Genomic DNA, 15,740 nt, shown 5'->3' with positions numbered 1-15,740 from the left:
CCCACCACCTGGTGTAGATAGTTTCCAACTCTGAAGAGATGGCTTTGTATGCTGGTGTGGATGTTCTAGCTCTTTATTCTACCCTTCCTTGGCCCTTTAGGTCATGGAGTACTAGTTAAACACTTTTCTCTGTTTGAATTGTGTGGTGATTTTTTTTGCTTGCCATATATCAACGGGTCTAAGAGAGAATGTTTATCACTTACATTGCTAATTGTGCATTTTACTTGTAAGGTCAAAGTGTAGCCCATTTATTACTCAGCATCATGGATGTCTTGCTTAGACTGTTCCTTAACGTTCCACTAACTTCTTAGTTTTCCAACATTTCTTCTTCTGTTTTTTTTAAAATTATTCTTTTAGAAGAACAGCCTTCAGAATGTTTAATCATGAAAGTGATTATAGGTTTAATAATTTTTTAACATTAACTTTTATTAGAACAGTTTAGAATATTCTTTTTTATTTTTTTTTTTGTAGTTTTTGGCCGGGGCTGGATTTGAACCTGCCACCTCTGGCATATGGGGCCAGCGCCCTACTCCTTTGAGCCACAGGCACTACCCAGTTTAGAATATTCTTGATAAAATGGTCCTTCTACCTAATCAGTCATTAATGCTTCTCAAAACTCTCATTAATAGCCAGGCGTTGTGATGGGCACCTATAGTCCCAGCTACTCAGGAGGCTGAGGCAAGAAAATCACTTAAGCCCAGGAGTTTGAGGTTGCTGTGAGCTATGACACCACAGCATTCTACTGAGGGTGATAAAGTGAGACTCTGTCTCAAAGATAAAATAAAATAAAATAAACTGTCATTAATCAAACATCTCTAAAGTCTCCTGAGCATACTAGTTTTTGTGCCTGCTTTTAAATGTTATGTGGAGCCAGTGTTGTCAGAAATGGTCTAACTCCTTGTTGCAGCAAATGTGAGCCATGTGAAAGGAGAGAATAGTGGGATGAACTGATGGCTAACCTTACCTCCTGTACCCCCCTTCCCAAGCATTCCCCATTCCTCAATCATATCAACACATCACATGAGCACATCTAAAAATATTGTACTGTGTATCTCTGAAAGAAAAGGTCTCCTTTTAAAAAAGCATGACAATAATACCAACTATAAAATTTTAACAATAATTGCTAAATATCTTCAATATCTCGGCATTTTTCCTATTTGCCCTCAGGTGTCATAATTTAACTTGATCTCTTAGGTCTCCTAAGTGTTTTGTAGTTTTCACTCATACCTATCTCCTCGCTCCTCATTTCTCAATTTCTTTTTCTGAAGTAACCACAGAGCATATTGAAGTGCTCACGTTTGGTCTCTAGATACTATTTTTGACTATACGGAAAGGAACCAGAGCTTCTCGGAGTAGTAGTTGATTCCATGTCTGGATCAGAGGAAGTACAAGATGATCCCAGAGCACCTTGTCATATTAGAAAGAAAAGAAACTATGAAAGACCACTGGGTTGTGGTAACAGGACTCAGGCACCATGTTGAAGAGGCTTACACTGATCAAAGATAAGACAATTAAGCGGATAAGTTAGGAAACTGACAGTAATTAATTGAAATACATCAAATTCATTTGGGGGACTTTGCTTTTATCTAAATTTAAATAGATTTAGTGGGTGCAAGCAGTTTTTTGTTACATGGCTGAACAGCATAGCAGAGAAGTCTAAGCTTTCAATATACCCATCACCTGAATAGTGCACATTATGCCCAAGAGATAATATTTTATCTTGCCCCCTCCATCCCATTCTCCCCTTCTGAATCTCCGATATCCACTGAGTCACTCTCTCTGACCTCAAATAGGTTGAAACCCATGAGTTTATATGATGATAAGGCTCAACAGAAATCCTAAATTTGGGGACATGCTGGGGAGCCAGTGCATTACTGTATTTTGAAAACTGGTTAATAAAAGGAAAAATAAATAAATCATTATTCTAACCTTCCTATATGAATGGTATCTCAGGATAACCTCAGATAGGAGATGGAGTAAGCTTTTCTTAGTCTATAGAGAGTAACATTTTGCAACCCCAATGAATTATCTAGGCAATGATCATCAAAAACTGCTAATAGCATCATCAGAGACACCCACCATTTGGATGTCACATCACCAATTCTATAGCACATACACACAAAAAATACAACTTTGCATTGGTTTTTAGGGAGAGAAAAACAGCTGTTTTTTTTATCTCTGACCTAGAAAAAAATATATATTGTGTTTTTAAGGAAAAGGTACATTTGAACCTTATTAATAACTCAGTTAGAACAACAAACACTATAAAATAATGGCTTGTTAAAAGTACCCAGCTGGAGGGAAAACTGGCTGCAGGCCGTGAGAGCAAATGGACCCCTGTGCTAGGGAGTCAAGGTCTCTCAGTTAAGCAATGCGAACTTTAACATTTTTCACAAGCATTTTTGTTAAAGGTTGATAGCTAAAGAAAAGGTGGCTTAAAAAGGAATGTTTAAGGCATCACCATGTCAGTCCTGCTAGGGGCTAAAAGTTCCTTAACCTCTCAGCCTTGTCTCTTCATCAGTGAAATGGAGATAGTATCAATACCTACCTCATAGCATTGTATAAAAGGAATACAAGGAATAAATACGGTAATGCACGAAAGCCCTCGTAACTGCCAATAAACGTTACATACAATGAAATTTATAAATATTATGCTATTATTACTCTCCAACTCTCATAATTCTATGCTTTGAGAAACAAAGTATTTTTTCTCTCTAGAGCATAACTCAGAAAGGCCCTAGACTCTGGTCTACTGAGCAAATCAAAGGAGGCTTAGAAAACAATGTTTATTTACAAAGGCATTGCAAGTTTTATACCAGTCTACTCAATAGGGCCTATGTAGGGTTTTTTTCTTTTAAACTTTGGACCTGTAAGAGTGGGTTTTTTTGAAATCTCCTATATTTATGCTATCGTTGTTTTATTAATAGAAGTACATTTTTCAGTAGAAACTCCTCACTCACATAATTAAATTATGGGTCTTTCTGTATGTATTGGCTTTTTTCTAGGGAATGAGCCCCTGTGAGCTTCCCCTTCCCAAAGAAGCATCCCATCAGGAGTCAGCTGCAGACTTAATTCACAAGAATGAAAAGCTTAGATTCAGAAGGCTGAGTCTCAGTTGTGACATTTTTTTTTTTAATAGAGAGCAATTATTTATTCTCCTCTTCATTTCCTTTCCTTTTTCTTTTTAATTGTTTCAGGCTCATTGAGGGTACAGAGAATTAGGTTACACTGTTTGCTTTTGTTAGGTAAAGTTCCTCGTATAATTATGTCCTGCCCCCAGAGACCTGCCAATCACCATAACCCTCCCACTCCCTCCTCCCTCTCCCCACCCCCTAGTTCCCCCACCCCCCATCTTGAATTGATATAAGTTTTTCTCTCATGTGGGTGAGTATTAGATGGTCTACTGGCATCATATTAGAATTGAATACATTGGATTCTTGCTTCTCCATTCTTGTGACACTTGACTAAGAAGAATGTGTTCCAACTCTGTCACCGTTATTACAAGAGATATAAAGTCTCTATCTTTTTAAATGGCTGAGTAGTATTCCATGGTATACATGTACCACAGTTTGTTAATCCATTCCTGGGTTGGTGGGCATTTAGGCTGTTTCCACATTTTGGCGATTATAAATTGAGCTGCAATAAACAGTCTAGTGCAAGTGTCCCTATGATAAAAGGATTTTTTCTATCTTCTGGATAGATGCCTAGTAATGGGATTGCAGGATCAAATGGAAGGTCTAATTTGAGGTTTTTGAAGATTGTCCATGCTTCCTTCTGAAAAGATTGTATTAGTTTGTGGTGCCAGAGTCTTTTTTAAATAAATTTATAGCAGCCTAACTCCAGGTGTTTGTTAGGAAAATATTCCTATCCAGTGGAGACTATCACCATTAGAAAGCAAATTTTTTTCCTTCACCCACTGGCCCATCCACAGCTGATGGCTAAAATGATACAGCTTTTTTTCCACTTGTGTCCTGAGAACACACACTCACTCACCATCATCATTACCATTATCATGATCATAAGATGTGCCTGTTGCAGTAGATAGTAAAATGATGTGAAAATAAGTTCAAATGAAGGCATGTTAATCTATAACTTAATGAAAGATGGGAAAATTATTTTTATGTTGTGAAGATGAGGTAACAATATATTGTGATTTTCCTTCATAGTCTATTTTTTTCAACTTTTTTTCAATTATTTTACAAGGTAAAATAACTTTCAGTCTTGATTTAAAAGCCTCAGCCATCTTTTTGTTTGTTTGCTTTGCTTTGTCTTGTTTTTAAGAATTTTGTTTCAGGCACGGCACCTGTTGCTCAAGTGGCTGAGGCGCCAGCCACATACACCTAAGGTGGCAGGTTCAAATCCAGCACGGGCCTGCCAAACAATGACGGCTGCCACCAAAAAATAGTCGGGTGTTGTGGCGGGCACCTGTGGTCCCCGCTATTTGGGAGGCGGAGGCAGGAGACTCGCTTGAGCTCAGGAGTTGGAGGTTGTTGTGAGCTGTAATGCCACAGCACTCTACCTGGGGGGGGCAGCTTGAGGCTCTATCTCAAAAAAAAAAAAAAAAAAAAAAAGAATTTTGTTTCAAATGTTTTGATTTATATGACTTAAAAAACCTGCTTTTAAACTGTGTTATCCTGAACCAGGCTATCAAAATCTAAGGACATTAAGCCATAGCTTAAAAATCATTTTAGCTGCAACAATATGTATCGTGTAGAGATGTCCAGATTGATGGACAGGAGCAGGGATAGATCGGCCCAAGAAAGAGAAGATAATGAAACCAAGAGCCCATCTCTGAAAAAAGGAGTTCCAAGGCACGCCAGGCACAGTGTCACCTGCCTTCCTCTCCTCCCTCAGGTTAACCAGAGGAAACAGAGGAGAAAAGCAAGCAGGAGAGGTCAGAGGAATGACCCCCTTCCTGTGGGATAATGAGCTAGGGAAGGAACCAGAAACCTTCAGCAGGGCACTAAAGTATTTGAAAAGGAGCAGGAGGAACATTTGATGATGAAGAGGACCCTGGTGTCAAAACTGTCATAGACTGCAGACAGGATTTCAGGGAAAATTAAAAGCCTGCAAGTACAGAACGCAGAACTTTAAAAAAAATGTTAAAAGTTAAATCAAATGTTTATTACTTCATGATTTTTTAAAATTACAAATTTATGAAAAAAGATGTGAAATTGTATCTCAGCTACCTGTTTAATGCTTTGAATTTCTTGTGCCGTTTCATTCTCCTCGTCCCTTTCCCTTTCCTATAATCTATGTTCCTCTGTAGTATCATTGGTTTAGTTGTTTGATTGAAAAAAAACTCTTTTTTTTTTTGAAGACTAACATCACTGAAGAGAAAAGGCTTTTGTCTCTTTATGCAGTATCCACATTCCCGGGGATTCGGGCTATTTAGAGCATGAATTTATAACCAGGACACCATCGCTCAACAAAGTGTCCTAATTACCAGCAAAATGACTCTGAGGAAATAAATAACATGTTCAATTTTTAAACTTCAACCTACACAGTGGCTAAAATCACAGCATTTAAATAGATGAGAGAGTAGAGGGGACATCTCTAGACAGGGGTTCAGGAAAGGCTAAGAATGTGTCTCCCCAAATGACAGGTGAATTTCCTCTTGGCGTGTTGAGCTGCTCTGCTTCTTTAGAATCCTTTGGTCCATGTGTTAACTGACGCATGGTCAGAGTTTCGGAGCATAAGAAGAGGAGCACTCACCCTCCACACAAGGCTCTGGAATAGAATGTAACACACCTCTCTGAAATGTTCCAACAATTCAGTTTAATTCAATTCAGTTTCCTCTATTTTGAGGGCACCTTCGTATCACGGTGGATCAGCCACGTTTAATTATCATCGTCCATGTGACTTACATTATATTAATACGCTAATCTTCCCCAGGTGTCATTCTCTATATCCTCCTGGTGGGGTACCCGCCTTTCTGGGACGAAGACCAGCACAGACTCTATCAGCAGATCAAGGCCGGGGCCTACGACGTATGTAACAAGTATTTATAGACCTTTACAGGAGGGTTTGGTTTTTGTCTGTTGACCAAGAGCCAGATGTTTTCATGGTTCATGTAACCGTCATTTTCGCTAATTTTCCTTATTATTTCCCTCTCTCTTAGGGAAAGGGAGATGAAGAGGAAAAAAATGCAGTATATGTGTTCAGTTTGTATTTCCTCTTAGCCCACCCTGTCCTAGACTGAAATAAACGCAGTTGGAAGGTCTTAGTTCATTCCAAAACCTGTAATAAACACACTACTTAGAAACGACTGCTGCCTCTGTAGTTGAATTACATTCTCAAATGTCCATCACATAATGTTAAATTATATATCAATAATACTTTGCAGTGATCCATATATCAAATAGATCATCGTTCCTCTGTATTAGTTTTGGTTGTTTTGTTTTAAAATGTATGGCCCTTGAATTTTGAAGCATCCCATTTTTCTCAAATTAGGTAATTGGACCGAATTTTTATTTGCATAGCCACTGCTAGCACATTCACTATCTTTCCAGACTGGAACTAGGCCCCTCTCCGGGCGGAGGTGACCCCGAATGCACTGCTGGGTGAATGTAGAGGAATGTCTTTATAAAAATGAGAAAGCTCAGGAAAAGCTCCACCTCTCTTTAGGCTAAACCGGCCCCCGGTTTGCCATCAGGAGATATGCAGGACATTACAAAGCCCCCTGGAGTGTTTCTCCAACAGTTGTTAATAGTTAGCAAGTTTTTACAACTGTGAAAGAGAAACTTCTGGATTTAAGTAACTGTGATTGTTAAACTGGCCACAATTGCAGGTGTTAAATGTCAATAGCAGTTTTCTCGCGTTTTGTTTTGCTAATGGAACCCAAGTACCCGTTTTGTTAACTAGGAAAAGTGAACTGACACAGTAATAATGGCTTTGTTTTTCAGGATTGTCTATAAAAATTCATGAACTGGGAAAGGAACCTGATATTCTGTCATTTAGCAGCTAATGTAATGTAAATTTCTCTTAACCAGTGAAGAATCGTATTTCTACTAAATACGCTAATTATGTGAAAGGAAGACAGCAATTATCTTTTCAGCAAAAATAAACAACCTTAGGAAAGTTAGGATAAGTAGCGTCATCGTATAGTTACGGATGGAAAAATGGATTAACAATAACTAACGCTGTGAGATTTAGTTACTTTCATATACTTTGGTGACATTTGTAATTAGGTAGGTTAACCTTCGTGAGTGTTCGAATGAAATCCTACACAAGGTCTCATAGTCTCAGATTCCTCTCACTACAGCACTCCAAGAAGCTGTGATTAATAGGTCGATTTGAACACAGGAATTAAAGCTGTTTTGCTATCTCTGCTGTTAATGCTCATGAATTGTGAAAGTATATAATATCTCATTTTGAACTGAATATTTCATTTAACAAACTCATAGCTTATATTGAGTTTGGCAAATAACTCTGAGAAATAAATATATAAAATTTCATTTTCAGATCGAAGTAAAGACATTCTGAGAAATAGAACAGTCTTAACTTCTTTTTCTGAATTTTTTAAATGCTATTTCACTTATTTAAGTTAGTATATATGCTGGTACCTTATCATATACTTTTTAATGTATGTTGTTATCTACAGGGGGAGGACTGTATCTAGATCAATGTTTCTATTATAGATAGAATTTAACTCATACAAAAAGTAAACTTAAGAAGAGATTCACTATGTAAGAGACAGATTTATGTATTTGTCTCTTGTCTGTTTGACGGGGTGTGTCTTCTTTTTAAACTCTTTATAAATTTATATTTTTAAAGTTTCCATCACCAGAATGGGACACAGTGACTCCTGAAGCCAAAGACCTCATCAATAAAATGCTTACTATCAACCCTGCCAAACGTATCACAGCCTCAGAGGCACTGAAACACCCATGGATCTGTGTAAGTAACAACTCTCCAAAACGCTCAGGAGCTAAGATGAAAAGTAAACTCTCCTTTAATATTTTTTTCATAGACTAAAAATAATTTTAGACAAATAAGATGAAACTCAGAATGAATACATTTTGGGCCCTAAGTATTTAAGGAAATGAATTTTGTAATGGTGAGAAATAGCATTTTAAGTAGCAAAGTCTGATTTGCATATATCATTAAAGAAGTACTGCCTACGATAACACAAGGAATGGATATTCTCCATATCAGTTACTGACAATACTCATGAACAGAGAGGTTAGGAAAATAGTGCCAAGGTTAAATGTGTCCCGGAAGAAAAGATTAGAAAAAGTCAATTATTTATCAATAGATAGCTTTAGAAATAAGTTTGAGGTTTGGAAGCTGAAAGTAGTGTCTAAGTTGTATAAAAGAATAGCTGTAATCGTCTGGATTTACTTTAGAAGTACTGAGAACAGTAATGGGAAACTTGGGGAATGGAAGTTACCTAGAGAGCTTAGTAAATTGCTCAGGATGAGTGTCAAATGTTAAGGCAAGAAACACAGTGCTAAGTAAGTGAAAAGAAGGGACTAAAGACATTGAAATGAAGATAATTTGGGAAATTATTACTATTCATTTCCATACTTTATGTACATAAATTTTGTATCTTAGTCTTGGAAAAATCAGTCTTTAGTTTCAGGTAACTTTGGCAATTGAATACGTACAAGTTGATTATATGGTGCAGCATCATTAATAGAGATTTGATGAGGTCAGGGATTCTGTTTTTCTTAGTATGTTTTAAATGCCCCCAATTAAATCACCTTTTCTCCTCTTCTTCCAGCAACGCTCTACTGTTGCTTCCATGATGCACAGACAGGAGACTGTAGACTGCTTGAAGAAATTCAATGCTAGAAGAAAACTAAAGGTAAGAAATTTTATATTTTTGTGGGGAAGTAGAATTAGCAGAGGAAGAAGTGAAATGCTACCTGAAGAAAATATTACTTTTACAAAGGTCATTAAATGTGTAGACCTCAATACTCTCACTATTCTTTTTCTGAGTCTTGGGAAAATGGAACACACGCCAGGATCAAACCTACTAGGAAAAGCTAAACTCAGTGTGGTAATGTATGTGCTGGTTCCTCCCTTCAGTGGGGAACAGTTGTGCAATCTGATAATCTGAATCCGGCCAAGACACAAGGGCAGTCCCGGCAACCTGAGAGACACAGGCCTATGACTCTCAGGAAACCAAAAAACAAAAACAAACAATCAGAACTCTCCTAACTAAAATGAAAGCTGGGAGAAGATTTTTTTATCAAAGACTATGTGTTTGTTAAGTCAAAGTTTTGCAGAGGCCACTCTGATTTTGCACTCTTATTTCTTCGACAGGGTGCCATCTTGACAACTATGCTGGCCACGAGGAATTTTTCAGGTACGTGCTCTAGGAACTCTGGTTCTTATCCTCTGTTCTCCTCTTTGAGAAGTCTTTTTGTGTCTTTCTGGAACTGGAAAAAAATCTGATAATTAGAGAAATTCCATTGTGTAGAGATGGTGAATGTGTGGCATGGATTTCTTCCACACCTGTGGCTCCCATTAGCAAATCTGCTTAGGTGACTAGGCTGTCCAAGCCTCCGAGACTGCCACGCTCGCGAGAGCAGTAGTCCCCAGCCAGTATCAGTGGTGCTGCACAGTGGAACCCATCTGTCCGGTGCTGGGGTGCACACGAGTTGTGGAAATATGTACTCCCTTATTTTTAAGGTCAGCACTCTGAACCCAGAATTTATTAACTGAAGTTCCATAAGGTAATAATCATGAATAAGTATGTTTGTCTCATTTTCATAGGGAATCCCAGTAAGCAAGATTCTTAAAAGAAGACCATTATTGAGGAATCCAGTTCTCTTAGGCCTAAGTTCTTTTGAAGTGCAGTAGTATGTTGGCATTCTGTGAGTGTTCCAACCGTGTCTCACCCAGGGATATACCAAAACCTTTCACCCAGCACTATCATAGGATAATAAACGTTCCTCAAAATAATTTCATGGTAAAAATAAATGTGTTAAATAAAGGACGAAGAGAAGTCAAGCCATTTTCTTTATTGTAGGAGTGACTCTCACACATGAAGATAAAGTATTAATATATATTATTTCCACTAATCACTTGAGTCTTGGAAGCTTCTTCTTTCATAGATTATCTCAAAGGATTAAATGGTTATTAAATGGTCACTTTTTCCCCCACTTTGCATTTAGTTACAGATTATGTGAAACCAGGAGAGGCCATGCAAAGGTTATTAAACAGCAACGATAATAATAGTACAATGAGGAAGGCTGCAAATTGAGGGGCTGTGTGGCTCAGTTGTACGTATTTTGTCCAATTTGTTTGGTGTAATAAAACCTTGTTGCTGCCTTTTTCATGTCACCTGTGTTGTAAACACTTGATACATATGATTGACATTCATTTGCATTCAATGCCATACACTAAATATTAACTAATACAAACTATATTTAAATAAGCTAATATATCTCTTTGGCCCAGGAATTAGTGAATTACTGAAAGGTAGCATAAATTGTTATAAATTTTATATAGCATAAATTGTTAGTGGCAAACTAACACTTTGGATAAAAAATAACTAACTTGGAAAAAAAAAAATCTCCAGAATGAAAATTGTGAATTTGGTTGAAGTAATAAATACACCTTGGGCATAAATTGGGCCTTTGTTAATGTATGAACTTAATATATGGAAGCTTTTTGTTTACCTCCCATTTTCCTTTTCATCATCTTGTTAACTAAAAACTCATGACTAATATGTGGATTTTATATCATTTCTGAATGTCTTAGCATCACAAACAGATCTTTCTTTTTTTTTTTAATTCATCACTTCAGACAACTGAGGAACAGTAGACCCAGTTATAACGCCTTGTACTTGAGATTGCATTTTAGTTCTGGGTATTTTATTCATTCTATTTCATTGCCAATCATGTTCTTTAAAGTAATCTGTCCATGAGTATATGGTTATAAAGTTGTTTGTATTTTTTCTTTTCTCCCTTTATGTGGAATGTATTTCTTGTGAGGTAAGGTGAATAGTAACCAAAAGGGACATATTTCTGCATCTCTCAGGCCAAATCCCTGCTTCCCCCGAATCATTGTCTTCTTTTTGCTTGCTACTGCAATTCCAATTATTCTGAGTTTGCTTTCTAACCAATTAACTGCCACGGAATATACTTAATGTTGCTTTTTTAGCTCCAGGCAAACAGTACTATGGCTAAGGCAACTATTTCTTACCATCTCAATTAATAATCAATTAATAGCTGTGTTGCAAAAAACTAAATAAAATTAACATTGTTGTACCTTTTAAATACATTTAAAATTTTACCAGAGTGATATCAAAACAATGTCCCCAATCGCGTGAATGTCAGGAAATCACATGTTCATGCAGTTCTATTCTAGCTAGGTATTTCCACTTGTGATGTCAAATTCTTTTGTGATATGCTTAAAGAATTAGAGTTAACATTAAAGGGAATCCTAAGTGTGTACTTTGTCCTGCATATTCAGGAATTCAACCCTTGGTGTACTCATTGCCATTGACAGTGATATTATCTGTTCCCCGTGTCTGTACCCATCCATGAGCATGTATTTTGAAAGGATAACTTCACCAGTTAATACACTATAGAAGTTCAACAACAGAACGAATGATAAAAGCTCCCCACCAAAAACACGAAGTGTTCTATAAAACCATACTCTTTAGGATTGCTCTGATTTATTAGAAGATTTCATTTTGTTTTTTATCTCGTCTCGAATTTTATGATTTTTACCTTTTCAATGTAAAGGCTTTTGTTTACAAAGCCTTTGTATTTTGGTTTTGACGTAGAAAAGAATACATACTGCCATTTTTTTTCAAAAGGTCATGTGCTAAGCATTTTAAAAATTTGCTCTAGGTCAATAAGGTACCATTTCATTGAAATATAGTTATTAATATTCTTTGTAAAACTGAAATTGCCCGACTTCAAAACTGTTTGAAAGATGCTACTTAATCAGAGCAAATTTTTACAAATGAGTTTTCAACCTCTGGAAAGAGGGTCTTAAATGGCAGAACTGACATGGTCACCATACTTGTGGTGTGAATGAACATGTAGTATGATCTGTCAGCTGATGTCTCAAGACTGAAATCAACTTTCTGGATTACAAAAGGATAGTCCAGTTAAAGTTCCAGTATCCTTTTCGCAACCAAGAGAGTGAAATAAAGCTCATTAACACAACCGGCAAACTCTTCAATTATATGCAACAAACGACATAAGAATTTAGTTGTGAATTTGTTATGGCAAACAAGAAAAGTGATACTGCATTTCAATGTCCTGTAAGCTGGCTCTCATCAGTGTGACCTTGATGACTTGGCATATGTTGGCCATAAGTCAGCAGAGGTGGTAGACGGAGACCTGACTGTTTGGTTACCTGGCTGTGGGTTTCTGTGAATAACTCACTAAGCTGATTTTATTCTCATTTTGCAGCAGCCAAGAGTTTGTTGAAGAAACCAGATGGAGTGAAGGTAAGTTAAGCAGGTGCTCCGAATCCGTGTCTGACTTTCAGATGGTTGATGATTTTTAAATGTTAAATAGAAGCCTTAAGTTCTTGAAACTTGTATTTTTTTATAGTTTCTGATAATGAAAGCAGGTTGAAATATGAAATAATTTATTACACAAAGATGACTAATATTTATACCAAGAAATATATTTTTCTACTTGGTTATATAGTAATTATGAAGAATAAAAGACTTTTATGCAATATAGAGTTCCTATAAGAACTGAATGTCTTGTGTCCTCTCTGTTTTACTAGAGTCTCAAGCTACCATGGTGACCTGTAAATCCATAAAAACCAAATGTTTTTCCAAATCATTAATGCTATGTCTTTAAAGGCCACTGAAGTGCTTAGCCTTTAAAAAACCGGACATTGGATATGGGAAATATAACATCCAATGACTAAATTTCTCTGCTTGGGCATTTTTTTATGAAGGTCTTAATTGCTCTTCTGTTTCTATCGTAAGGTATTGAGAGATATTCAAGGTGAATATTCTGAGCAAATATTATAGAAATCTTCCAAGAAAAATTACAGCAGGATATTGTAACTTGCTTAGATTTCAAAACAAAATAATGCAATTTATGTTCTGCTGATGGCATCTTGCTTCAAGAGGATTTACTTCTGACAGAATGTAACCATATATTTGCATAATGATGTTTGTTATCTTTCCGGAGTATCACCTGAATGTTTTATTTCTTTAATCCTTTTCTTTCTCTTCCAAGGGCAGAAAGCATACATTCCTCATCAACACGTCAACATTCTTTGGAATTAGTTTTCTAACATTTGAACTTGACCCAGAGTCAAGTGGTCAGTTCATATTGAAAATACAACATAAAAAAAAATCATATGTCCCTTCAAATGTTCATGTCCCATCATTTCTTTACCACCTGTCTGTGTGAAACTTGGACATTTCCAGAGTGCTGGTGACCGTGCACCTGAGGTTCCCCTTAAGATGACATTTTCGTTTCCCAATTGCTTTCCTCAATCGGTACTTGTGTCTTCCTTCTGCTTGGATTATTCAATTTAGATTTTAATAGTGACAGCTATTGTCTGCCTTTTTTCCCTATATTACATTGGTAGAAATGTGATATTTTAATTTTCTAAATGTTTTCTTCTCCTGTCTTTTTTTCCCCCCTGTACTGTTTGGTGATGGAAAACTCAGAGTTGCTGGGAAATTTATGTTCACGACTATCCTTATATAGAAAGAAACATTGTCAGAACTTTTCTTCTTCTAGTCATCTTATGCACCTCTTTAAAGACAAAATTATTCTGTACTCCATGCTTTGATATTTTAAATTCAACCGGTCATATTTTTTTCTTTTCCTTCTCTTTGACTGGTCAATTCAGAAAAGGAAGTCCAGTTCGAGTGTTCAAATGATGGTGAGGACCTCTATCTGACAGATTTTTCCTCCTGTACAAATTCACACTTTGGACTAAAACAGTCTTACTTACCTAAGTTAGTGGAAATAAAGAAAGCGAAGATCAGTGTTAATCAACTATCCAAACACAGTACTCCCCTTATACATTATATTGGTTTTCTCTGAATTTAAATGTTTAAATATATAAAAGTTAAACTTACATCCAGATGCTATAAGCTAATTTGATCTTTTACAAGGACAAAGTCTAATTTTCTCTTTGAAAATAAATTTGAAAACCATGACGTAATTAATGTCTGTGTTTACTGATAAGTATACAAAACACTATATGATTATTTTTTAATCATATGGTTATTATTTTTTAAATAATATTCACGTTGCTAAAATAGGAGTGATTCTGAGTTCAGACACACTATAACACATTCACCATGGAGTTTATAAAGAGCATCCAAGTGACCCATTCTAGTTATGTGCCTGGAAAGGAAATGTTAACCTCAAAACTTAATAAATTCAACACTTGAGAAATAGAAATATCTTACCCATACCTCATAAGAGTAATTCAGTGCATCATGTAAATTCAGCATTTTTGAAAAAGAAAAATACTCTGCTCACAAAATATAAAATAATTTCATTCACAGACAAAAGTGCCAATGTTCCTGTATGTTTAAAAGACATACTTGATATTTGATTCTGTGAAAGAAGTTCTTCTGTTCTGTTACTTAGAAATTCTTTTATTATTTTTCAGTTAATTAATATTACACATACCTCCAAAAGATTTCCCATAGTAAAAAATGATCACTAATTTAATTTCTACCTTAATGAAAAAGTTGCAACTGCACATTTCAATATGACTGCAGGTGGTGGTTGAGGCACAGAGACATGTAACTCACGTTTCCCATACCTGTCAGTAAGGGAGGGCTTTCATTAGGAGGAGAATACGGTGTGTGTATGCCATGTATGAATGTGTGAATGGGTGGAGCAGCGTGTGGGAGAGAGGACATGTGTGCACTTGTGCAGACAAGTTTGTGTGCAGAGATGTGCATGTGGGACATTTTCGTTGAAATAAAGCAGTTCTTGGCAACCACACCCTAGAGAAAAAAATCAAGTATCCTATCTCAAAACAGAACTGAAAGCATCTCGGAATATTTCTCTTTCATTTGCATTCACTGATGTAAACTAAACCAAGTGTATGTATTACATACATGTGGAACTTTAATCATGAGTGCCACTGATGAGTTGACAGGAAACCAGCTTTGGTTTTTTTGCCCAGCATGCTCCTGAATAAGAAACTATTTGTGTGTGTACTCTCCCCTTTCCTCACGTATCCTCTACTAACATAAAAACCGAATTTTGATCTCTCTTTAATGAACGCCATCACCTCGGATCACTTTTTGGCTCTTGCACAAATGATATGTTAAATTCCCTGCACTTTGATTTAATGTTTCACTATTTGCCAAATATAGATGGATGATTTAACATTTAAAGAGTTTTCTGGTAAAATTTAAAGTTTTATCTCTCTTTCTACCTGTCACAGAGAACAGGGTTACAATTTATTTAAATAATACTAATACAATAGTCATAGAAATGTGAAGGAATAGAAAAGGAAAATATTGCATACCTACATCTTCTTAGTGCTAGTTTCAGTGAGATAAGCAGGTGTGAAGTGTAGACTTCTAATACAAAATTAAACTGGTGTCGTCACTTACAAATACTCATTTAGTGTTTATTTATTTTATATAGTATATCTTTCTCATTAAGACCTCATTTATATTAAAATTTTGAGGGTGTATTCCTTTAGAAAATAATATATAAAGAAAATACCTAGATGATAAAGTGCAAAAAAATGAATGTTAATTTATATTTCTGTTTGATAACCATAAAGTAAGTTATCGTGCATGAGTTTAAAAGATTGTTTGT

General features: G+C 36.1%; 1 protein-coding gene across 3 annotated transcripts in view; it reads left to right on the top strand.

The window, feature by feature from the left end:
* Nucleotides 1-15,740, top strand: part of CAMK2D (calcium/calmodulin dependent protein kinase II delta) — a 304,759-nt gene that overhangs the window by 246,027 nt on the left and 42,992 nt on the right. For all 3 annotated transcript variants that reach the window (XM_003798167.3, XM_023518197.1, XM_023518196.1), the window contains exons 9-13: nucleotides 5,896-5,990; nucleotides 7,777-7,899; nucleotides 8,726-8,809; nucleotides 9,271-9,313; nucleotides 12,381-12,418. In XM_003798167.3, coding sequence (XP_003798215.1) covers nucleotides 5,896-5,990; nucleotides 7,777-7,899; nucleotides 8,726-8,809; nucleotides 9,271-9,313; nucleotides 12,381-12,418 — 383 coding nt within the window. The remainder of the gene's footprint in view (nucleotides 1-5,895; nucleotides 5,991-7,776; nucleotides 7,900-8,725; nucleotides 8,810-9,270; nucleotides 9,314-12,380; nucleotides 12,419-15,740) is intronic.

This window comes from Otolemur garnettii, unplaced genomic scaffold, assembly GCF_000181295.1.
Source record: "Otolemur garnettii isolate 467f Iridium unplaced genomic scaffold, OtoGar3 scaffold00129, whole genome shotgun sequence".
Taxonomy (NCBI): domain Eukaryota; kingdom Metazoa; phylum Chordata; class Mammalia; order Primates; family Galagidae; genus Otolemur; species Otolemur garnettii.
The sequence above is the reverse complement of the archived record's forward strand: the minus strand, read 5'-3'. Positions and strand labels throughout refer to the sequence as shown.